General features: G+C 30.8%; 3 protein-coding genes across 3 annotated transcripts; 1 reads left to right on the top strand and 2 right to left on the bottom strand.

The window, feature by feature from the left end:
- Positions 1–305: 305 nt before the first annotated feature.
- On the bottom strand, positions 306–2,819 carry LOC115702407 (uncharacterized). The gene is made up of 6 exons (XM_061114928.1): positions 2,392–2,819; positions 1,768–1,967; positions 1,494–1,634; positions 861–941; positions 645–772; positions 306–532 (listed from the first exon to the last, which is right to left on the bottom strand). The coding sequence occupies exons 1-6, from the start codon at positions 2,615–2,617 to the stop codon at positions 493–495; spliced, it is 816 nt and encodes a 271-aa protein (XP_060970911.1). The 5' UTR covers positions 2,618–2,819; the 3' UTR covers positions 306–492.
- Positions 2,820–3,925: 1,106 nt separating this feature from the next.
- LOC133037489 (cytochrome P450 CYP82J17-like) lies at positions 3,926–6,196 on the bottom strand. Its single transcript, XM_061114927.1, has 2 exons — positions 4,964–6,196; positions 3,926–4,689 (listed from the first exon to the last, which is right to left on the bottom strand). The coding sequence occupies exons 1-2, from the start codon at positions 5,963–5,965 to the stop codon at positions 4,069–4,071; spliced, it is 1,623 nt and encodes a 540-aa protein (XP_060970910.1). The 5' UTR covers positions 5,966–6,196; the 3' UTR covers positions 3,926–4,068.
- Positions 6,197–18,001: 11,805 nt separating this feature from the next.
- LOC115713842 (dimethylnonatriene synthase-like) lies at positions 18,002–21,448 on the top strand. The gene is made up of 2 exons (XM_061114926.1): positions 18,002–19,384; positions 20,671–21,448. Exons 1-2 carry the CDS (start codon positions 18,419–18,421, stop codon positions 21,298–21,300), a joined length of 1,596 nt encoding a protein of 531 aa, XP_060970909.1. The 5' UTR covers positions 18,002–18,418; the 3' UTR covers positions 21,301–21,448.
- The last annotated feature ends 4,499 nt before the right edge of the window (positions 21,449–25,947 follow it).

Here is a 25,947-nt window from a genome sequence, read left to right as displayed (position 1 = left end):
GGACTAAGGATAAAAATAACTACATAATCTCCCTAAAATTTCATAGACAAAAATACATAAAGATAAATAATTTAAAATTTACTAAATTTTCCTACATATTCTTCCTATCGATTTTCCTTGTTTACTAAAAAAAAAAATCCTTCATTCCTATTATCTCTCCCTCCATTGTTTTTACTCTCTACCAAACATGGCATAAAAATGCCAGTAAACATTAATGAACTCCCCCAAAAACCAACTTATTACCTGCTAAATTCTAGTTCCTACCTTCAATTTGGGTCATTCTAAGTTCAACAAGACAATGAATATAGCACAAAAAAATGACATAAATAACAAAATGAAACAAAAATTTAAAAACAAGAAAGAAAACAAAATCAGGACAAAACAATTTGGTTGCAATGCCATAACAACTCCATACTTTCAATTCGATATAAGAAAGGAAAAGAAAATGTACAAACATTGTTTCCCAAACATTGTTTTTTGAGATTTTGGTGTCTAAACTGGCATTTTCATTATAAGCTGTCCTTGCATGAAACTGCAAAACTCAAAACATAAGGTGCAAAGATTGTATTAACATTTTTGAACAAATTTGATGAGATAACATAATAAAAAGTAGGTAATTTAAAAGAGACTTATTAAGTTATTACCTCTTCATATAATAGTAACAAAAGTCAGTCAAGATAAATGTTTGAACCATTTCTGCAAGAAAAGCTGCCAAGAACCAAAAGTAACCACTTCCAACCAAGTATAAGTACCCTCCTCCAGTCTCATAAATCTGTACCAATCAAATTGAAAAAAATTGTTATATCTTATTATTATTATCATTATATTCTATGTATGTGGAGATAAACCAACCAACCAACCTGAAGAATCCAGTGAGCACATGAGAAAAATCTCGAGACACCAAGTGCAAATACATAATGAGCTGTAAAAGGCTCAACCATCTGCAACAAGTTGCCCCAAAAACAAAGACAAAACTTAATTTGGTGTAAAACATAATGAATACGTGGAAACACAGGAATAAGAACGAGAATAAGAATAAAATTTAACATGAATCACCAAAATTAGTGAAAAATCATTTACATTCCAATACTATGAAAATGAAAATTGATTCATTTCCATTTTCATTACCACAATCAAACGAACCCAAAAGAGTATATATTATTTACTTATTTATTTTTTGTAAGGATAACCAAAATATGTATATTTTTTGTTCGCTGGTTAGGTGGGCCTTAGGCACAGGCCTATGCAGAGGGCCGAGCCTGCCAATAACTATATTGGGGTGTTTGATACAGGGGTTTTAGTTCTTGGAAATGAGAATGTAAAACTAAATCTGTATATAGTATAATTTTAGTGGAGGGTTTATGATTAAATCTCAATTCCTCCCAAATAAAATCCACCAAGTTCTTACACCAAACACCCCAAAAATAAAGAGATTTTTTCGATCCAAGAAAGTTCATTATTATCATGGTTGAAAATTGAACAGAGATTTAAACCTTAGCATTTCTCATCAAGTGAAGCTGAGGTAGAACTGAAACAGCTTCCATGTAGCCACCAAGAGCCCAAAGAATTCGCGCAATGCGAAAATGTCGTGTCGAAGGATGAATCGCCACCGCGAGTATTGCAGAAGGCACAACCTTTTCTCATAGGATTATACAAAGAAAATGTGATTACTATGCAATATAATTTAACTATAAAGATTATCAATTCACATATATTGAGATATTTTAATTCTTTTTCTCTTCAAATTATCACAATGTGAATAAGTACCACATAATATAAGGGGAAGTTGTCTAGCTCCTTGATGTATGTTGACTTCAACTTAAATCTTATCATATAAATAACCCAAATTGTGGAAACAAGTGTTGTAAAATCCAGAATTGTGTGAATATCACCTTCCATCAGAGTACTACAGAACAATCTTACTGCTAGAAACATAGCTGTGAGTTCTTGAGATTTCAATGAAAGACCTGAATTGTAATAATACACAATTACTTTAGATTCTTACCATAATAACACCCAATAAACATGAACAATTATGTCAACATGTCATCTCTCTAGTTTTATGGAGTAAAATATGAGCCACAGTAAAAAAAAAAATTCTTAAAACAAAGAGAGATTATTGGTTGAGGAGCGTTGACTAATAAGGCGAGCTAGGTCTGACCCCAAAATTAGTTTTGAGGTGGTAATCAAGTACCTTATGCATTTTCTTTTTTTATATTTTTCATACTAACTTATGCTTTAAAAAATTACTTTTTAAAAGAAATTGTTAGTGTTTTTCAAAAATACAACATATTTCTTTCACCAGGGAGAAAACCCACAAATTTGTATGCCTGTCCTGGGTTGAAATTTAATTATTTAACAATTTAAAGAAAGAAAGGTAGATATTATTACCAGAGCAAGTCTTTTGAGTGGTGAGTTTGTAAATGAGTACAAGAATTCCAGCAACATGAACAGCCTCAGATGCAACAAAGAAATGGTTGTGATTTTTGACAGTGAATTTCAAAGCAATTAGTGAAAATAACCCAATAGTGACACCAACAAAGATTTTGATTTTCATATTCTGTTTTCTCAACCAACCAAACAGAACATTCACAGGTGAGCTTCTCTTCCTTCCCATGGTGATAAGATATGATATGATCACTTTCTCTCACTTCCTTCTCTTTTATTATTCTCTCTAATAATAATAATATTATGTATTTGGAGTTGTTGAAATTTAGGGGAAGAGATAAAACGTGGAAAGAGACTGTTTTGTGAGACACGAAGAGGGCATGCAGTTGTTGAGAATTTATTATGTGGCATTTATGAGTTTCACTTACCAATTCCTATTAAGTCAAATTTTAAGGACAATTTATAATCTTTTAGATTTGGAGATGGATTTGTTTACCTTATTGGTTCAGATGGGATTTTTTTTTTTTTGATGGGTTCAAGTAATGAGAGGTTGACCTAATTTCCTTACTTGATTTATGCTTTGGTGACATTGTTATAAGGATTTTGTGAGACTTTTTGTTTTGTTGTTTGACTTTAACTATTTGAAACTAAAATATGAAGTTTAATTGGTTCTGTTGTTTTTTAGGAGTTGGCCAACATGGTAATGGTAGTGTCACAAAAATAAAATTAACAAGATAATCTCTCTTCTTGTAAATAAATTAAATCATTTAACCCTTTTCTTTTCTTGTGTTAAATTTTATAGCAAGACTGCTGCTTATTATATTTAATGAAAAATAGAGATATGGCAAATGAAAGAGATCTTTCAATAAATGGAAAATTCTATAAAATCAAACATAATTAGGTAACCTGCAAAAAAAAAAAAAAAAGAACTAGGTAAATATCTTTTCAACAAAAACAAAAAGTATCTCGATATGATAATATTTATTAAGTAATATGATATGATAATATTATTTTATTATGTTTTTACTTTTTTTTTGGTTTGAAAACATTACGGTTTTACTTTATTTATGGTATTGATGAACATATACTTTCATTTATGATTTTACCATTTAAATTTTTTAATTATAAAAATACACTTATAAAATTTTATAATTATAAAAATATACTAAAAAAATAACTAAAAATAACCCGAAATCAACTTTACCATTATTATAAATCAACTATAAATAAACTGTTAAACAATTAAAAATAAATTCATAACAATTTTACAAATAAAAAAATTTAAAATGTAAAATGAATTTTTTTTTTGTATTAATATTGAGTCATATATAAGAATATGACTACTCTACTCATCATCAATTAGTTTTGAGATATATATTCTATAACACATTAACAAAAAGGGTAAATACCATTTTAGACTTTATATTTTGTAAAAATTATGAATTGGACTATCTGTTTTCTTAAATGACAAAATAAACCTTCAATTTTCTAAAATCGTAAAAGTAAGACCTTGAGCTATTCCACTTTAATACACTAAGTAAGAAACATTGTTTATAATCATTTTATTTATTGAAAATAAAAAACACGATTAAGAATTATTAAAACAAAACACCATATAAAGTCATGCAAGCACAATTCTCTTCTAAACTTTATACATTTAACAATTAAATTTATTCTAAATTAATACATTTCACTATTTAACCGTGGACTTAAAAGAACTTCAAGTGGATTCACTCTTGGCAAAGTAATACCCAACCCTTCAACCATGTCAACCAAAGCTTCCTTTGGCGTAGACCATTCAAACCCTTGAAGAAGCCTAGCAAGAGTCAAATGGGTGACTTGCAAGGCAAAAGTCATTCCAGGGCAAGCTCGTCGCCCAGACCCAAATGGGATGAACTCAAAATGGTGACCCGAACCCTCAACTCCTACATGGCTCGTGAGAAACCTCTCGGGCAAAAACGAATCAGGGTCAGACCATAAAGTTGGGTCACGGTGCAACTTCCACACATTCACAAACAAACGAGTACCTTTTGGAACTGAATATCCACAAACTGTACAATCTTCCCAAGCCTCGTGTGGCACTGATAATGGCCCTGGTGGGTAGAGACGTAATGTTTCTTTAACAATGGCTTGAAGGTAAACTAAGTTCTTTATGTCATAGTCTTCAACCCATCTTTCTTTCCCAACTATGCGATCAATTTCTTCTTGGGCATGCTTTAAAACTTGTCTATTGTTTACTAACAAAGCTAATGTCCATACTAAGCTTAAGGAAGTAGTGTCAGATCCTGCTATAATAAGAGTCTAGACAAAAAAAATATATATGAATATTTTAACAAAGTATTTATATGAAGAGTTTACCAAAAATACACTAAAGATTGATATAATTAAAGGTACTCATTAGATAGAAACTACAAAGTAAAGTTTGTGTTATGCTTTAAATTGTCAATTAATTTCAGATGTAATCTTAATCCATTATAACATATACTCTTATTTTAGTTTATTTTTATGTTATTGAGTTTTATTAAGGTTATGATTAACTGAAATTAAACCAATGCTTAATATAAACCATACATACCGAAACTGTAGCCTTAATAATGGTTTCACGAGAATATCCAAACCCAGAATTTTCCTCAACAACAGACAACATAACATCAATGAAATCCTTCTTATTCTCATTTGATTCTTCTCCACTCAAACTCTTAATATCATCATTTTTCTTGATATGTTCCTCAACCCAACTCCCAATCAAATCATCAACCTCCTTCCCAATTCTCTTCATAGATTTCAAACGTCCCTGAATATCAATCCATTTGGGAACTGGGATCAAATCAGAAACCACAGGAACCCCAGATATGTACATAAACTCCTTTATAAGCTTACCAATCCTCTGAGCCTCACCATCATCATAGATTCCTCTTCCACTCTCAAAATACCTCTTTGAAGCAGTAATCTCAGTTATTATGTTCAAAGTAAAGCGTTCAATCCAATCACTAATCACAACACCAACCTTAGTTGTTAAATCACAACAACCATACAAGTCTTTGATCAAGGTTTGAACCTCTGTTTTTTGCACATGCTTGAGTTTTTCAAGTCTTCGACTCGAGAGAAGCTCGACCATGACCAATTTCTTAATGGTTCGCCAGTACGGTCCGTATGGCGCGAACCCGAAAGCTGCGTAGTTGTAGCCGAGGATGGTCCCATGAGCTGACCTTGGCCGCGAGGCGAAGGTCTGGTCGTTTGTGGTGAAACATTCTTTGACAGCTTCGTAGTTGCTTATCACAAGAATAGGGTGAACCCCAAGACGGAACCTGAAGATTGGACCGTATTTATCGGCGAATTCTGCTAAGGTTCGGAAAATTGGCTTCTGGGAATTGATCTTGTGGAGATGACCTATGAGTGGTAAGGCTCCAGAGAGCTCTGGGGCTAAGTTGGTGGTGGGAATTTTCATTGATTTCCTCCATAGATACAGAGTAAGCAACAACAACAGTCCTAGGCCTGGAATTGCTAGCAAGTGAGAGTGAGAGTGAAGATTAAGATCCATTTGGGTTAGTGGTTTAGAAGAGTTTGGTTTGGACATGAATTTTCTTGTTTAGTTTCGTACAAAATTAATAATTGTTGAATAATAATTTATTATATGTTAAGTATTACATCATAAATTATTTAATTTTAGTAAAACAGGATAAGATTACTATATTTTTGTATCTTATCTTATGAATGCGATTTGTTACTGACTAGATTGAGAAAGAAAGCAATGGTATGGAACTTAATATGTTTTGTGTAAGTGTTACTAAATTGGTTGAACACTTCAACGTTGTGAACTTATGGATATCATATTAGCTTTACTCTATCTTGTGGTGTTTTTTTTTGCTAAAATACTCTATCTCGTGGTGTTGGTTGTGTAGAGAAACGAAGCATAGAAGCAGAGAGAAATTGAAAAGAAAAGCTCACTTCATTAATTGGTATGAATACAAGTATTTATACAGAGAAAACCAGAAAACAGAGCAAGAGCTCATAACAGAATTGTAACTACCTAAAGACCAACAAACACTCTTAACTAACCAATGCTAACAGAAAAATAATAGGAGTTAGTTAACAGTGTTAACATCCCCCCTCAAACGAAAAGGGGTAAGAGCCATTTTCAGTTTGGATTTTAGGTAGATAAACCGATCCTTTAAGAGTGGTTTAGTGAGCAAATCAGCAACTTGATCACGGCTGGGAACATATTTGACAGTGAGCCGTTTGTCCATTATCTGATCCCTTACAAAGTGCAAATCTATTTCTATATGTTTCGACCGAGCATGAAAGACGCGATTGGCAGCTAAGGCAGAGGCACTTTGGTTATCGACCCATATAACCAGACACTGAGACAAGTTCACTTGTAGTTCAGTGAGGAGAGACACTATCTCCTTTAATTCAGCTGCAATGTTAGCCAAAGAGCGAAACTCGCTCTCAGTGCTGGAGCGTGCAACAACGTTCTGTTTCTTGGCAGACCATGAGATCAAATTGTTGCCCAAATAAACAACATAGCCGCCTGTTGAACGCCGATCATCGATGCAGCTGGCCCAGTCAGCATCGGAGTAACTACGAAGAGTCATTGAAGCTGCTGGTGTGAGTAATAGGCCATGAGAAATGGTTCCTTTGAGGTAGCGAAGTAGCCGCTTGCATGCTTCCCAGTGAGGTACAGTAGGGGCCTTAAGAAATTGGCTTAGTTTATTGATAACAAAAGCCACATCAGGTCTGGTGAGAGAGAGATATTGCAGGGCCCCTATGCAACTTCTGTAGAGAGTTGGATCTTCAAATAATTCACCATCATTTAGGGAAAGCTTTGTAGTGTTACTGATCGGGTTGGAGCAAACTTTAGCACCTTCCATGTGCAACTTCACCAATATATCTGTAATGTATTTAGTTTGGGACAGAAACATACCTGTTGAATCCCTAAAAATTTCGACCCCCAAAAAGTAGTGTACATCCCCAAGATCTTTAAGAGAGAACTTGTGATTCAAATCAGTAACCAACTTGGAAATCAATGAGGGATTTGGACCAGTTATGAGTATGTTGTCAACATACACAAGGAGAATAACAAGAGAAGTACCCGAGCCATGAACAAAAAGAGAGGTGTCAGACTTTGAAGCAATGAAACCCCACTGTAGTAGACTGGTTCTTAGTTTGTCATTCCAAGCCCTTGGAGCTTGTTTCAAGCCATAAAGGGCTTTGTGAAGAAGACAAACATGGTTAGGTTGAGATGGATCTATGAACCCTGGTGGTTGACTCATGAACACGGTTTCAGTTAGTTCTCCATTTAAAAATGCATTAGTAACATCTAACTATACTTTCCAATTGAATGTGACAGCTAGAGACAACATGGTTCGAACTGTGACAGGCCTAACCACTGGAGAGAATGTCTCCTCATAGTCAATACCAGGTTCTTGTAAATACCCTTTTGCAACCAATCTCGATTTGTACCTATCGAAAGATCCATCAGCATTAAGTTTTATCTTGTGCACCCATTTGTTGCCTATGATGTGCATCCCAGGTTGTTTAGGAACAAGAGTCCAGGTGCCTGCTTTTTTCAATGCAAAGATTTCCGTTTCCATGGAATTGAGCCATTTAGGATCTTGTAAAGTTGCTTGTAATGTCCTGGTTTCAAATGGCAGAAGGGATCCGGGCAAAGGGTGTTTAGTAGCTAGATAGGCTTTCGGTTTTGCTATGCCATTTCTGGATCTGGTTATCATAGGATGGGATCTGTTTGGGTGAGGAGTTTGTGTGTGGGGAGAGACACCAGTATCAGAGAGGTGATGGGAAGATATGGTGGTGTTGGGTTGATCATTGTTGGGGAAATTACTGGTATTAAGAGCAGCAGCAGCAGCAGGCTGTGATGGAAATGTAGGTTGTGTTTCTGGTATAGGATGTAAGGGCTGAACTGATGTAACAGGACCCGATACAGCAACAGTATTAGATGTTGGAGGCAGAGTCTCAGCACCAATTGTATGCACAGAATTAGTAAAAGATGAATTAGTGCATGGTGTAGTGACAAAGGTAGCAGTAGGAAGAGACAAAGTTGGATCTGTATGAGTTACCTGATTAGTAGTACTGCTGGAAAGAATGCCAGGATACAGATCTTCATTGAAGATTACATTGCGGGCAATAAACATTCGACCAGCTGAGTTCTCACACAAATAGCCTTTGTGAACAGGAGACTACCCCAGAAATAGACATTGCTCAGACCTGTAATCAAGTTTATGCGAGTGATAAGGCCTCAAGTGAGGCCAGCAGGCACACCCAAATGGTTTTAATATTGTGTAATCAGGTTTAGCAGAGAACAAGCACTCGTATGGACTGATATTGCCAATAACAGGACTTGGCAATCGATTGATGGTATAGGTGGCACATTGAAAAGCATGCCACCAGTACCTAAGATCCAACTTAGCTTGTGCAAGCATGGTAAGCCCTGTCTCAGTTATGTGGCGATGCTTCCTTTCGGCCCTACCATTTTATTGGTGAGTGTGAGGGCATGGATGAGAGAATAGAATCCCTTGATCAGCTAGGAATCTAGCAAATGGTTTGTACTCACCACCACCATCAGCATGAACACTTTTGATAGGCAACCCGAATTGCAACTCAACCATGCTTTTAAACTGAATAAATTTCTCAAAAGCTTGAGATTTCATGGTAAGTGGATAAATCCACGTAAATCTACTAAAATCATCTAGGAAATGAATGTAATACCGAAAACCATCTTTAGAAGGTTCATGGGAAGGACCCCAAAGATCGGTGTGAATGAGTTGTAACTGTTTGGAAGCACGGGTGGGTGATAATGAAAAGGGTAACCTATGACTCTTGCCTTGTTGACAGGCATTACAAAAATGTAATTGTTTCAATGTCCCACTGTGTGGAATTGATGGTAATAGCTTTTGTAATGTGGACATAGCAGGATGTCCTAATTTACAATGCCAAAGATTGACATCAGAAGGTTTAGAGACATGAAAAATAGAATGCTCATAAGGGGAAGAAACTGAACTTTTATTGATTGACTGGTTATTACAAGAATTGTGTGTAAAAACACATTGTTCAGTACAAGATTGATCGATATTACAAGTACAATCAGAGGTATTTAAAGCAGCAGTAGCAAGATGACACTGCAGAGTGGTTCTTGAGTGACTTGAGGGATCACCAAGCAAGTATAGACCGTCCCTAGCCTTCCCTTTGAGCAGCACAGACCCTGTTGTCTTGTCCTTGACAAAGCAACAGTTTTTGTGAAATTCAACAAAAATGTCATTATCTTCAGTGAGTTTTGACACACTAACAAGGTTCTTAGTAATAGATGGGACTGTTATAACATATTGCATATGTAGGGGACAAGATTTAGAGACAGAGGGAATTGAAACAGATCCAACATGAGAAATTAATAATTTCTTACCATCACCAATAGCAAGAGTTTCATTTCCAGAGAAAGGCTTTGAATCATCAAGATTTGTGGGATCAAAAGTGACATGTGTGGTGGCTCCAGAGTCAACATACCACGAGTTATCTTCACCAAAGTCTTGAATCATAGTTGTTGCATAGGCCTGGGGATCATATTCACAGTCAAGTTCAGTTAGAAAAGCACAATTTACATTGTTACCTGGTTTGGGAGTAGACCAGTTCTTATCGAATCTATAATGGCAAATGGCAGCCATGTGGCCAGTCTTCATGCACACTTGGCACACCGCTTTCTGGTTGGAAAACCTGTAGACACCTCTGCCACGTCCATTTGAGAAAGGCAACTGATTGTTGGTTTGGGAAAAGGATCGAACACCTGCAGATCTACCCTGACCAAGAACCATATTTGCCTGCATCTTGACAGAAAGATCACTCATGGTTACGTGATGTTCTATACGACTTTCATGAGAAAGAAGTAAGGCCTGAACTTCCTCCATTGTTAAGTTGTCACTTGGGGAGGTGATGCTAGAAACGACAGAGTCAAACTCAGGACCTAACCCGTTGAAAACTTGCAGAATAACATCTTGATCATCAATTGGAGAACCAGCAATTGCAAGGGAGTCAGCTATGGCACGGACTTTGTCTATGAATTCAGAAACTGAGAGACTGCCTTTGTGGACATGAGAGAACTGTCCCTTGAGTTGGAGTTTCCTGGCTTTTGATTGAGAGGTGAACTTCTGTTCCAGAGCACGCCATACCGAGAAAGATGAGTCGTAATTTGCAACGGAAGCTAAAACACTTTCAGACATCAAGGATCGTAGCCAGGAGAGGAGGAGTTGGTCCTTGTGTTGCGATAATTTTGCACATGCAAGTGTACGTATCGTTTCAAGTAGTAGACTCACTAGGAGTGAGGTCGATCCCACAGGGAGTGTAGTTAAGTACGTTGAAATTAAACTTTTACTTCTATTTGATTAAATAAAAGATAGGAAAAAAACAATGAAGTATAAGAAAAATAGTTGGAAGCAACGATTCGAGAAAATTGATAGTTAATAAACTAGGGTGTCGATTTCAATTGTTTTTATTGAATATGGTCTAATATGATTATTTTCCTAATATTAATTCCTATGCAATAGCAGGTTTACTAAGGTAATTTATAGTCTTCTCTGATATATAAACCTCAATTACATGCAAATTTTCTACTCTCGTGATAAATTTAACATGCAACATGCATTAAACACAGAAACCCTATAAGCTATCTAAACCATATAGGTACTCTCGTCCTATATCGAAATTCAGTTCTATTCTACTATAGCATATTTGACACTCACTTCTCAGATCTCGCATCAAAATCATAGACAGTTAATCGGTGGCCAGACAATTAAAAGTAATTAAGCACAAATAAAATAGAATACATAGAAATTAGGGGGAAAATAAATCATATTAAAACTATAAAATAATGTTAAACAATATCTATCTAACCCTAATTAAAGTGTTTAGTTACTCATGTTCATTGAAGCACAAATACACATATTAACTGATAGCAAAGAGATGAAAAATAGAGAAGAGAAGAAAAGAAGAATGCTGAAAACCCTGAGCAGTATGTCTCCAGTATTGCAGTTGATCTCTCTACTCTGTATCTGAACTCTCACTTTTTTTTCTCTCTAAAATTGCTTCATGAAATCAACTCTCTTCTGCTCTTTATATAGGCATTCAGGGCCTAAAAAGATGGAAAAACGCACATGTTAAATGCCTATTCGAACTAGGAAACCCCCAACACCCACGTGAGATAAAAATACGATTTTTGTGCTGTTTAGGGAGGCGGGCCGCGGCATGCTAAAGCCATGCCGCGGCCCGTGTTGGAAGCGATTTTTCTGCTGCGTCGACTGAGTATTTTGGCCATAACTCTCTCAATATTGCTCGGAATTGGACGATTCAAGATGTTCCGGAAAGATGAAAGAGAGATCTAGAACTTTTATGTTTTGACTTTTTCCAAAATCCAATCAGAAAACAGTCGAATTCAGGCTTGAAGTTTCAGCTTTATTTTCTTGCACAGTTTTCTCTATTTTAAATATCATGATATTTTTATCTTTTTCCCATCTTTTTCTCTGATATTTTTTCTAATCTTCTTCTATTTTGAATCTGCAAAAATAAAAAATAACAAGCGTAAAAATGCTCCAAACACGATTAAAACTCAATTAAAAATATACTAAACTTAATCTAAAATTAACACTAAAAATAACCTAACACCTTGCGCCGCCATTGAAGATATTCTGGATTAGAATTGCCATTAAGAAGTGTTTTCGGAGGAGGCACTCCGGTGAACAAGATCTCATCAAGATCATGTCCAATCACCGTTGGAACAACCTGAGACTTCCAAGAAAGGAAGTTGACACGATCAAGTTTGATCGTGAGAGACAAGGATAGAGAATTTGAGAAGGGATTCCAAGATCCAGCAGCAGGGGTAGATACCGGGGGAGCTTGAGTGGCAGGTGCCATGGCAGGGCCTGAGGATCGGAGACTGACGAAGACATAGTCTAGGTTCAAGACTTCTGATACCATGTAGAGAAAGGAAGCATAGAAGCAGAGAGAAATTGAAAAGAAAAGCTCACTTCATTAATTGGTATGAATACAAGTATTTATACAGAGAAAACCAGAAAACAGAGCAAGAGCTCATAACAGAATTGTAACTACCTAAAGACCAACAAATACTCTTAACTAACCAATGCTAATAGAAAAATAACAGGAGTTAGTTAACAGTGTTAACAGGTTGATAAGAAAATTAGAATCGAATTTTCAATGTAGTAAGTTAATATCAATTCGAAATGAATAATATACTTTCTAATTTTCTACTATAATTTCAACTATTGTATTTTCTCTCTATCCCTCTTACTTTCCATCCTCTTTAATCTCTCCATCCATTATACTCTTCCTTCCTCCCACCAAACGTATTTGCTTTTTTAATTCTAATCTTAATCATGTCTCTAACGAATATATATCCTAATTAAATAATAGATTATTTTAATTAATTACCATTAATAAAATTTTATTAATAAAACTCTATTATTTATTAAAAAATTAATAATTTCATATTATTAAGAAATATGGTAAATCTTGATGAGGATAAGATATTAATAAGATTAGACGTGTTATTTCTGTTAAGGTAAATATTATTTTAGAATTTGTGTTTTGCAAAAGTTATCAATTGAACTCTCTGTTTTATTAAATGACAAAATGAATCCTATATTTTTTAAAATAGTAAAAATAGGACCCTGAGCTCAATTTTCAACAATTTTATGACAATTTCTAATACGAACAGATACAAAAAAAATATAAGCTTTGTCATAACATCTCTAGATCATATTATTATTAAGTTTTATCTTGACAAAAAATTAGTTCAAGATCCTATTTATACGATTTTGGAAAATACATGGTCCATTTTATCATTTAACAAAACAAAAGATTCAATTGGTAACTTTTACAAAATACATAGTCCAAAATAATATTTACCCTTCTAATTATTTTATCTTTTTACTGGTCAAATTGAGAAAAGAACCAATGGTATTTAACCATGTGATGTTATTTGTGAGTGTTAAAAAATTGGTTGAATACTTTAACGTGTGGATATCATCTTAGCTTCACTCTATCATTCTTGTGGTGTTGATTGATAAGAAAATTAATAAGAGTGTTCGTGGTGTAAGTGGTGCGGTTGTAATTGTTTTTTCAAACCAAATTATATATGTGGTTAAGAATTTTTTCCTAAAAAAACTAAAAAAAAAACAATTAAGGAGACTAATTTGACAAAAATAATTAAGGGCAGTACTAAGTTGGGAATCAGCTGCCACACAAATAAAACGAAATGAAATCCTCATAATACAATCGTACACACTCATGTTATCATTTCATTGTTTCATCATTAATGTTTACCCATTTAACAATAACAACCGAAAACCAACTTTCTTTCTTTGCTTACAATTTTTTTTGAATGATATGATCCTTTCAATGAAATTAATTAGGGCATGTTTAATGAGGTAGTTTGAAAGAAAGAGAGTGGGATCAAAAGAAAGAGAGTGAAAATTTTGTGAGATTGTAGTAGATACTGGTAAGTTACGTAATTTTAAGAAATTTTTTATTGGTTTAAAATATTAAATGGGTCCACCATTGCAATTATAAGAGTACTTTGCATTGGTGACCTTACATAAATGAATGATGGAAAATATTCATTTACATAAATACAAGCACAACTATTTCACAACAATAAATGTAGATTAGGGGCACTTTTTCTTAGATTTTATTTCTCTTATGGCATCAATTTTGAATTTCACAAAGTATATTTAATTTGTTTCTCTCATGTTATAATTATAGTTTTTGAAGTATATATGATAGTATTATTATATATTTTTTGCAATATTTTTTTTTTTTATGGTTTTGATGTCTTTTATGGTTTATGTGTCTTTTATGGCGTTTGTGCTATTTACTATGATTTGTCCTTATTTATTTAGGGTACTTTTGTATTATGGTCAATGGACAAGAGAAATGATCTATTTTGTGCTCATGATTTCTATTTCAACGACTTTTCACTTATAACAGATAAGTATTTCAAATCTTTTAAGTCCTTATATTTAAGATTGATTGGTTTATCATCGTTCTTTCTCATTATCTTTTTTTCTTTATATTGAGTAGTAATAGAGTTATTTTTATTATTTTGCAGGTTGTTTTGTGAAGGGCCTACACTTAAAGAGAATTTACCAATAAATTTAATTTTAAATATAATCTATTTGATATTGATTTTCAGCAGTTTTAAATTAGAGTGCTAGTATGTTGTTACTAACCAAATGGTAATACTTTTGACTAGTTATACTTAGAAATTTTGTTGGTTTTATAGTTTTTTGTAATGTTGAACTAGTGATACGGGTTGTGTGTTAATTCTAATTTTTTTTTTATTATTTTTATTTTGAAGATTGTTATTTTAATATAACTGTATTTTTGGGTTTGGTGTTGCGATATTTTTTAATTTTGCTAGCTCTGGCAACAACTTTTAATAATGAGAAGGTGTTTGCTGTTTGACGATGTTATAGCTTTATTGTCTAAATTTTCAGGGATAGATTTATCCCATGTGGCTCGTGATTTGAATTATGCATCTCATGGTTTGGCAAAACATGTCATTCGGTTAGACGACGAGCTATCTTAGTTCGAGGAGATTCCACCGCCGATTGTGATTTCTGTTTTGTTAATCATGTGTGACTCTGTTCACCACGTTAAAAAAAGATCTAAGACCAAAATTAAACAATCAAGCGTATCCCCATCAACCAATTCAACGCTACCATTGAGACTACAACTCGTGTGAATAGATATGAGGAAATTACATTATATACCCACTTCATTTTACTTATTTTAATTTTTGCTTTTGTTTCTATATTATTTAAGATGTACACACTTTTATAGATGATGCCTCCATTATACTCTTTAGGCTAATGTAAATTATGTGCAAGACTTAAGTGGAGGGTGAGAGTATATTGGGCAACCCACTTACAAAAGTGAGTATTTTTTGTTAATGGAAAGTGGGTATATTTTAATGAAATATAATATAAAGATATTTTTAATTAATAAATACAAAAAAATAAATATTTCTCAACTTCTATTCTATATAAAATGTGGCTATATAACCAAATTCTTAGTTCATGAGAATTTATTGGGTGATTTTTTTTTAAATAAAAAAAAAAACAAATTATTAGATGTTGTCACGTAAAGGTCAGGATGCATGTAGTTAGTTAAACCTAAATATAATTAATCCACTTACAATTAATAATAAATTTGTTTATATTGTTTATTTTTTTATTAAAAATTATTTTCAAATTTTAATATTTAGAATTAGTTAAATTTTAAATTAAATTTGAATGTTTTGATAGTTTAACCAGATGAGCATTTTCATTAATTGTAAAGATAAATTTAGGACGAATAATAATTTTTTTTAATTATTATTACAATGTATAATAGTAATTTTTATTTTTATTTAAATCACTATTATGTTTTCCAGTTTCAATACATTAAATATTATTAATTTTAAAATTATGATATTAAAAAAAACTAAAAACTAAAATAAAATTAACATACGTGACTTGGTACATAACATCTATCTAGTATTCTAATAAAATTAACAACGTGTAAAGAGTGTTTTTTTCTTCTAAAAAACCACAAACAACTTATTCAAAAGACGAAAAAATATTAATGAGTACATGGAAACTCACCTCCCAAAATTAAAAAACTTTACACATGAGTGATCTATTCCACATTTAACAAAGAGTGTTGTCACTTATTTGTACTTAATTGAAAATTAGTCGTAGAATAGGAAGTGGGCATAAGGTTGTCATTATTTTCGTTGAAAATCTTCATATATGCAAATGTGAAGGAGAGGAAAATAACATGTGAATGGTTGTTAAGCAATCCTTTCTTATTATTACCTCAGCAAAAAAAAAAAAAAAATTCTACCATCTTAAATAGTTATACCAATTTTATTTTTGGTGCAATAATTATAATAATTCAAATTAAATATTACACTAAATAAATATATTTAATTTTAAATTTTTCATATTTTATATTATTTATATTAATAATCCAAAATAATTAATTTATAATATAATTATACTATAGTGATAAGATTTAATATAATTTAGTAAAATAAAATATTTATTAAATCAATTAACACTATCTATTATATATAAATATAACTTATTGAAATTCTGTATTGATCTTATAATATAGGCGACTATTTTAAAAAATGAGCAAATAATAATTAAGCTAAAAGAGGTCATCATCAACAATATCAACTATCAAGCATCTCAAAATACTTTAAATACATATAATGAATATTTTGATATTTTTTAAGACTAAAAGATCATGTAATTAAATTGACTATTAAATTATTATTTTATTTAAGTTTATTTCCATTTAGTTCTTTTTAATTTTATAACTTAGTGTTATGTTGTTTTTATTTTATTTAATATTAATATTTTTGTTGTTATATTTTTAAATATGTTAGTATTTTAAATTAATTATTATTTTTGTGATAGATTTAAAATTCAACATCATTAATAGTGTAAAATTTACTGTACACTAATTCAATGCGTAATTTGGTGTGTATCATTAAAGTAAAATGACGTGAATATTCCTAATTTAATAAAATTGTATACCATTGGAGATGCTCTTAATCACTAGTAAGCAAAAGAGTATTTCTTTGAAGCTATGATCATCACACGACCAACATGATCTTCAATTCATCACTGTTTTTTATTTATAAAATGTTTTCTACAAATATTTCTTCTCTTAATTTTTGCCTCCAAGCTAATTAATTACTTATTATTAATTAATAATAACGAAATAGAGAAGGTTAATTATAAAATTTAGCTTTTATTTTTAATTTTTAGAGGTGTCTATAAGAAATTTTGAATGAAAAATATGAAGTATATGAATGATTATATGAAAGTAGAATAAACTGTAATCGAACATATACACAGTATAATGAAAAAGATTGAAGTATATACTTTCACTTATTGATTCTTTGAGTTTCCACACGAGCTTAGAATCTATAAAAGAAAAACAAGATTGAGTTAGTGTGGGTATTCGGACTTCTAAGCTTTATCTAATTTTCCTAGATGGATTTACTGTTTTTACAGAATGAGTAGTGAACTTAGGACCGGTACCCTATAGCTAGGATACTTCCATCAGTATTTGTGTCACATTAATTGTCAGAATATTTTAATAATTTATTTTAGAAATTAAATCGGGTAACTAAAATATTTATTAATTAAATGGTGACCATAATTAGAATATTCTTAATTAATTACATTTTATAAACAAATAAAGCAAATTATTAATTTATTAATGTAAATAAAATATTCTAACATTCACTCACTTAGTTAGCATTTAAATTAATTTACTATTTAAAACTCAATAATTATCCTTTTTATATAACAAATATATGAATATGCGACATGTTTTCAATATATGACTAGTAAAATTTTCTATGTATTACGATATTTTTATTACATAATAATGTACTTAATATGACAATATACTTAAATTAATAAATCATAAATTTTATATTTATTCTGCTCATGATTTGAAGATAATTTATAAGTAATTTTGCCACTAATATCCAAATGGTTACTAATCTTCTATTGCATTTCAATAAGTTTTTTTTTTTTTTGCTGAATAAATTCACAATAAGTTATTTCTTAAAAAACCAATGAGCCTAGGTTATTCTAAAAGATATTTTTAGAACTAAAAGTGAAAATACATTAAAAACTCAAAGTTGGTGCTATACACACCATTAATTAATGTCCTTTAGATCCTCGAATGAGTCCAATATTTATTGTTAAAATAAATCATGGCATTGACAATCACACATTTATGTGGCTAGAATTTAATGCTACAGTGTAGCAGATACTACCACAAATTTTTTTTATCAGAATCATATTGAAATCAAAAGTACCAATTCTCACTGATCTTGATCACTTTTCATCTATAAATACAAGGCCATTACTCCCATGGCTGATCATTACCCAACTCTCACAAACATTTCTTCTTCTAAAAATCAATCCCTCCCCTCCTTACAATGGATGATCACTCTTTTCCTTTCAAAACATTATTCTTAACACTCATGTTGGCTCTCTTAACTTTCCTACTCATAAATTCTACTTTCAAAACATTTCTAAAACACCCAAACAAAAAAAATACCAATAAAAAAAGTGTACAATCACTCCCTGAACCATCAGGGGTGTTGCCAATCATAGGCCACCTTCATCTTCTGAATGGTCAAAAACCAGTGGCCCGAATACTCGGAGCCATGGCTGACCAATACGGCCCAATCTACTCACTAAGGCTCGGTCAGTACCGAGCCTTAGTGCTGAGCAATTGGGAGTTAGTAAAAGAAAGCTTAACAAAAAACGATAGGCTTTTCGCCAACAGACCAAACATTGCAATTGGAAAATACGTCTTATACGACAGTGCTGCTTTCGCTGTCTCCTCTTACGGCCAGTACTGGCGCGAGCTTCGCAAGCTCGCGACACTACAGCTGCTCTCGATTCACAGAATCGAGCTGCTTCAACACGTGAGAGTCGCCGAAATTAACTCCTTTTTAAAAAATTTAAATACCAAAAATAATGTAATTCTTCCTCTAAGTGAGCTTTTAGAGCAACTTACGTTTAACATAAACGTGAGGCTGATCGCGGGCAAGCGATTTTCGCCGGAAACCTTTGAAGAGAAGACGACCGAGGTGTTTCGATTTAAGGAAGCTATTAAAGAAGCTTTGCATTTGGCTGGGGTTTTTGTGTGGTCAGATGTGATTCCTTGGCTTGAATTTTTGGATGTTCATGGACATGTTAGGGCAATGAAAAGGACTTTTAAGGAGCTTGATTTGGTCATGGGGAATTGGCTGGAAGAACATCGTGAAGCTAGAGCTAATAATAGTGATGATAACAATGGTGGTGATCTTATGGATGTTATGTTATCGAACCTTACTGAGGATGATGCAGTGTTGTCTGGTTATAGCCGTGATACTGTTATCAAAGCCACTTCATTGGTAAGTTTTTTTTTACATTATTATGATTATTGCATGTTAATTTTCATCTGATTTTTGGTAACTATTAATACTTTGACCAATTTATTATTTGATTGATATTGTTAAGTCTTACACTACACATGAGATTCATAATAATTATATATACAAATAAGTCATAGTCATCATGTGGCAATTATATATAAATTTTTGAATAAAATAAATAAGCATGAGTTACACGCCACAAACTCACCCAATCACACTTGAGTTATATATGGCTTCAACTTTTCCATTAAATTATTTTGAGAAGAGAATTACTATTACTATTAGGTATTTGAAAGTTTGCAATATTATATATACAATTAAATTATATTTTATACCTATTTTATTTTAATTTTTGATATTTTTTTTTAGATATATTTATTTTTTTAGACCTTTTAAGTTATGTAAATTATATGATAAACTTAAATGGAAAGTAAAAATATAGTTGATAATCTACTAAAAAAAAATAGATATATTTTAATAAAAAAATTATATGAAGATATTTTTAATTAATTAATAAAAAAAAATATATTTTTCAACTTATTTCATATTATACTGATGTGATGTAGTGAGTTGTGAGCCTATATTATTTAATTAATTAAACGTGTGATATTTAATATTAAATTACATTAATATTAGCCTCAACTTTTATGATGTTTTGAAGAGAAAATAAGCACTATTATAAGGCACTAGTGTTATTTAGTACCACATTAAAGTAACATGTTGTGATAGATTGGCAATATTGTAAACTAAAAAACTTTGACATGACATGTGTCCCTATTTCCACAACATAATAAAACTTCTTCTGCAATCAAAAATGTAGAAACAAAAAGAGGAGGGTCCCAAATTGTACCATTAATTTGACTATACATATGTGAATTGTCTTGTAATTTATTATTATTATTATTTTTTTAATTTTCAAACTTAACCAATTATATAAGTAAAGAAGTATAGTTAATCTCTTAATCAATTTTTCGTATTTGAGAATAGTATTGGAATATTTTTTTAAATTTATTTTATGGCCGTGCTCGTTATAATTACAATATTATTCTGTAAATTTTTAAAAAATTTCAAATAATTTCAATGCTGAAAATAAAATTGAAATTTTTTGAATACGTATTAGACTCGAATATCACTATGAAAAAAATTCAAAAAAAAAAATATTTTGCTATATAATTTCAAACATAAAAATTAACTAAGAGATTATAATTATTATTATTCATACATTTATTCACACATTCAATTGCATTAACATATTTTCTTTACAGATTCTCATCCTAACTGGGACAGAAAGCACAGCTGTTACACTAACATGGACAATCTCATTACTACTTAACCACCCAAATGTTTTGAAAGCTGCCCAAGAAGAATTAGACACTCATGTAGGAAGAGAAAGATGGGTACAAGAATCTGATATTCCCAATCTCAAATTTCTTCAATCTATTGTGAAAGAAACTTTACGCTTGTACCCACCGGGCCCATTAACAGGCCCGCGTGAGGCCACACAAGATTGTTACATTGGTGGACACTGTGTCCCCGTTGGCACTCGCTTGATTGTCAACCTATGGAAATTACAGCGGGATCCGCGCATGTGGTCGGATCCCCTAGAGTTTCTTCCTGAAAGGTTCATGACCACTCATGCGGATTTGAACTTTCGAGGGCAGAATTTCGAGTATATTCCTTTTAGCGCAGGAAGGAGATCGTGTCCCGGGGTGTCACTTGGTTTGGCTGTAGTTCAATTGGTGTTAGCTCGAATTGTTCAAGGATTCGACTTGAAAAACAAGGATGATTCGCCTGTGGATATGAGTGAAGGCTTGGGCATTGCTTTGCCAAAGCTTACTCCTCTTGAAGTTCGTTTGGTTCCTCGCCTTAGTCCTCAACTTTATGAATCACTTTAAAGTATTTATTAAATTGTGTTAATTTTGTGGATTTAGTGTTAGATATAAAATAAGATAAATCCATGTGTTTATAATGTGGTATCGTGTGTATGTTTTTTCTTGATTTGAAAAATACTAGTAACAAAAGTCCTTGGCCTATATTTCCCAATTTCTTCTCATCATTATCTTATTTTTCACATGTTCTTGCCGATGTGAGTGAGGTGGCCATCTTAATTTTTTATTTTTATTTTAATATTTTGAGAAATAGGGTATGGAATTTCTAATTTGACTCTCTTAAATTATTAAAAATTTACTTCTACCACTACACTAATGACTACACCATCCAACTAAAAATAGATACTATTTCTTTTATATGGAAGCATAATTTGTTAGAAAATAATTGTATAGGCCCTAACTTTTTTTTTTTTGGATTATTTTAGAAATACACAAAAATAATAAAAAAAAAATTACAAAAATAGTTGTATGAAATTTTAAATATTTTTATTGTTTTTAATATTTTATTTACAAAAAAAGACAATTTTTTTTTTATGTTTTCATGTTATTGTATGTTGTACTGTTGTGATTATATTGTTTTTTTGTATTAAGTGTCACATTTACATAGAGATGGAAATTTATACCGCGGGGATGGGTAACCGCGGGGACCCGCCCCTAATGGGGTGGGGATTCCCCATCTTAGTGGTTAATGGGGCGGTGAAGGGAGACAATTTCAATACTCGAAGCGGGGATGGGGCGGGGGCGGGGATAATACTATCCGCACCATATCCGACCCCGATATAGATATATATAATTTTTTTGGTTTTTTTTTTTCAAACTTTGACACATATTTAGTTTTTATTTTCTATTAGGTTATGCTTTTTTTAAGTAGGTTTATTTTTTATCTTTCTATGAATTATGAATGCATAATAAATATTTGTGAGAATATTAGTTTAACTTATTTTTTTCAATTATTTTAAATTAATTTGTTTTTTCATTTTACCTTAATGGATAGCCGATGGGTTCCCCATAATCGATGGGTATTCCCCTACCCCGAATCCGTTGGTTATTAGACGGGGATGGGGCGGGGATGGGGGTATAAATAGATAACGGGGATGGGGGCGGGGATTGCATTCCCCGTACATTAACCGACCAATTTCCATCTCTACATTTACACCTGAAAAGCTACTCACCTGACCCAAAACTCGAAAAAAATAAGGGGTTGGGTTCGGGTGTAACCCAGTTTGATACCGAACTGGGTTAAGATTTAAGAATTTTGAAAACTCAAATACCGAACTGGGTTAAGGTTTAAGAATATTTTAAAAATTCTAATTGTTTACATTGTCAAAAATAAAATCCAAACAATTGTTACTACACGCAAAAGAAAAACAATCACAAAATATTTTAACTTTATTTTCACACAGTAAACTATTTAAAAATAAAATAAAATTTATACACCCTTTATAAAGAGATATTATAAAAAAAATGATATTCATCTTCATTGAAAGAGTGATAATCCTTCTTTTCACTCAAAAGAATAGTAGAAAGTTCAAACGAGACATCTCTTCTCTGAACTTATGACTAACATAATAATGACACTGTCTCGCCAAAAGAAAATCGTACCTCAATTAGCAAACTATTGAACAAAATATAATGCAACACATTAACACCATGTAAAAATCACAATAAACCTTTACAATTTTCAACCACTAAACCAAAACAAAAAAACATTATAAAAAAACTAAGAATAGCATGAATTCAAAATTTTGAATGCGTTTAGTAATACTTTTTTTTATTAATTTTTTATTTTTAAAATTAAAAAAGTGAAAATATTTTCTAAAATCATGTTCTTTAAAACTATTTTTACTTTTTAATTTTTTAGTTAAGAATCTAAATTTTAAAAACAAAAAAATACACTTTCAAAAAAAATTTTAACAATTTTTTTAATATTTTAGATACCGACCCCAACTTACACCTTGAAAATTGAACTTTGGCATGTCCCTAGACTTGGACCCACCCTAGTCCCGATGTTAGAACCAGCTTCAGAACTGACTTAAATAAAATCAACAAATGAAAATTGTAGAAACAAAAAGAGGAGGGTCCCAAATTGTACGATTAATTTGACTATACACATGTGAAAAATCTCGTAATTTATTATTATTATTTTTTTAATTTTCAAACTTAACCAATTATATAAGTAAAGAAGTGTTATAGTTAATCTCTTAATCAATTTTTCGTATTTGAGAATAATATTAGAATATTTTTTTTAAATTTTTTTATGGCAGTGTTCGTTATAATTACAATATTATTTTGTAAATTTTTAAAAAATTTCGAATAATTTCAATACCGAAAATAAATTTTACGTTTTTAAACACGTATTAGACTCGATCTTCACTACGAAAAAAATTAAAAAAAATATTTTGTCATATAATTTCAAACATAAAAATTAACTAAGAGATTATAATCAGTATTATTCATACATTTATTCACACATTCAATTGCATTAACATATTTTCTTTACAGATTCTCATCCTAACTGGGACAGAAAGCACAGCTGTTACACTAACATGGACAATCTCATTACTACTTAACCACCCAAATGTTTTGAAAGCTGCCAAGAAGAATTAGACACTCATGTAGGAAGAGAAAGATGGGTACAAGAATCTGATATTCCCAATCTCAAATTTCTTCAATCTAGTGTGAAAAAAACTTTATAAAACATGTTTTTGAAAAAAAAAATTCACTTTTCTAGATTTATGAAAGGAAAATTTTTGTGAGGAACAAAATCTGTGAAAATAATGTAAGAAAAAGCTTCCCATAAATTTGATATGAAAATTATTTTATTATTTTATTATTTGTGTTATTTAAATTTCATAAATTATGCTATTCTCTAGTTTTTTTTTTTAAAAAAAAATTAAAATTTAGGTGCCGTTTGGTAACACTTTTGTTTTTTAATTTTTTAATCACAAAATGAAAGTAAAATTTTTGTTTTTAAAAAATTTATTTTTGAAAAACAAAATGCGTTCTGTAACCACTTTTATTTTTCAATTTTAAAAACAGAAAACAAAAGTTTGTTCTGTAAAGTTTATTTTTATTTTTATTTTTTGATTTTATTTAAGTCGGGTCTAGGTCCGGAGTCAGATTCGGGTTCAAGTCAAAAGCCGGGTTCAGCGTCAGGGCCATGGGGAGGGGATTTGGGTCCGATTCTAGTCGTAATCCAAAAAATTGATTAACAAAAAAAAAAAAAAAACTGTTTAAAAAAATATTAAAAATGATTTTTTTTATTATTTTTAAAATTTTGATTTCTAATTATAAAATTGAAAAGTAAAAACAGTTTTATAGAACATGTTTTTGAAATTTTTTTTCACTTTTCTACTTTTAAAAATAGAAAATTGATTAAGAAAGTGTTACCAAACACCACCTTAGTTTATTGATTCAATCATGAGAAAATGGAATCATTTAGATTTCATTGTTTTACTTTACCTCTTAAAATCTAAATAAAATCATGAGAAAATTTTAATCCAATCAAAGAGTTTGCTGGCAAGCTCAAAATTTTATTGTAATAACCACAATATATATAACAAATTTTTTTTTAAAAAATAATAACATTATCAAATTTTATTTTATTTTTGAAAAGCTTAAATAAAGAATAGAGAAAAATATATGTACACCATTTTAAAAGATTATTTGAGTAGATCACTTATCTCTTTAGGTATCCAAATATATTTTTTAATTTTTTTTTTTTTCATAATAGAGTTTTTTAGGATCATGTACATTATCAAAAATAAAATTCAAACAATTATTTACTACACGCAAAAGAAAAACAATCACAAAATATTTAAACTTTATTTTCACACAATAAACTATTTAAAAAAAAAAATTAAAATTTATACACCCTTTATAAAGAGATATACTATAGAATCACCTAAAAATATATTTAATTTTTTTAAATGAAATTCATCTCCATTCAAAAAGTATTAATCCTTCTTTTCACTAAAAAAAAAAAAGCAGAAAGTTCAAAAGAGACATTTCTGCATACGACTAACACAATATTGAGATTATTTCGCCAAACAAAAATCGCAACTCAATTAGGAGACTGTTTAACAAAATATAAAGTAACACATTAACACCATGTAAAAATCACAATAAACCTGTACAATTTTCAATCACTAAACTGAAACAAAAAATAACATTATAAAAAAATTAAGAATAGCGTGAATTCAAAAATTTAGGTTTGTTTAGTAATATTCTTTTAATCAGCTATTTATTTTTAAAATTAAAAAAGTGAAAATAATTTCTAAAATTGTATTTTTTAAAATTATTTTTATTTTTCAATTTTTTAATTAAGAATCTAAATTTTAAAAATAAAAAAAATTCACTTTTAAAATTTTTTTAAAGAGTTTTTTTTAATTAATATTTTAGACTCCGACCCTAACTTAGACCTTAGATCCAGCCTCAGACTCAACTTAAATAAAATCAATAAATGAAAATTAAAATAAAATTTATAAAATGCTTTTATTTTTTATTTTTAAAATTAAAAAATAAAAGTGATTGTAAAATATATTTTTGTTTTTGAAAAATAAAAATTTTATTTTATTTTTGTGATTAAAAATTTAAAAGCAAAAGCATTACTCAATTTCTAAATTTTTTAAAGAAAAACTTAAACAAAATGGG

This window comes from Cannabis sativa, chromosome 4, assembly GCF_029168945.1.
Source record: "Cannabis sativa cultivar Pink pepper isolate KNU-18-1 chromosome 4, ASM2916894v1, whole genome shotgun sequence".
Classification (NCBI taxonomy): Eukaryota; Viridiplantae; Streptophyta; class Magnoliopsida; order Rosales; family Cannabaceae; genus Cannabis; species Cannabis sativa.
This window is presented reverse-complemented; position numbering and strand designations above follow the sequence as displayed.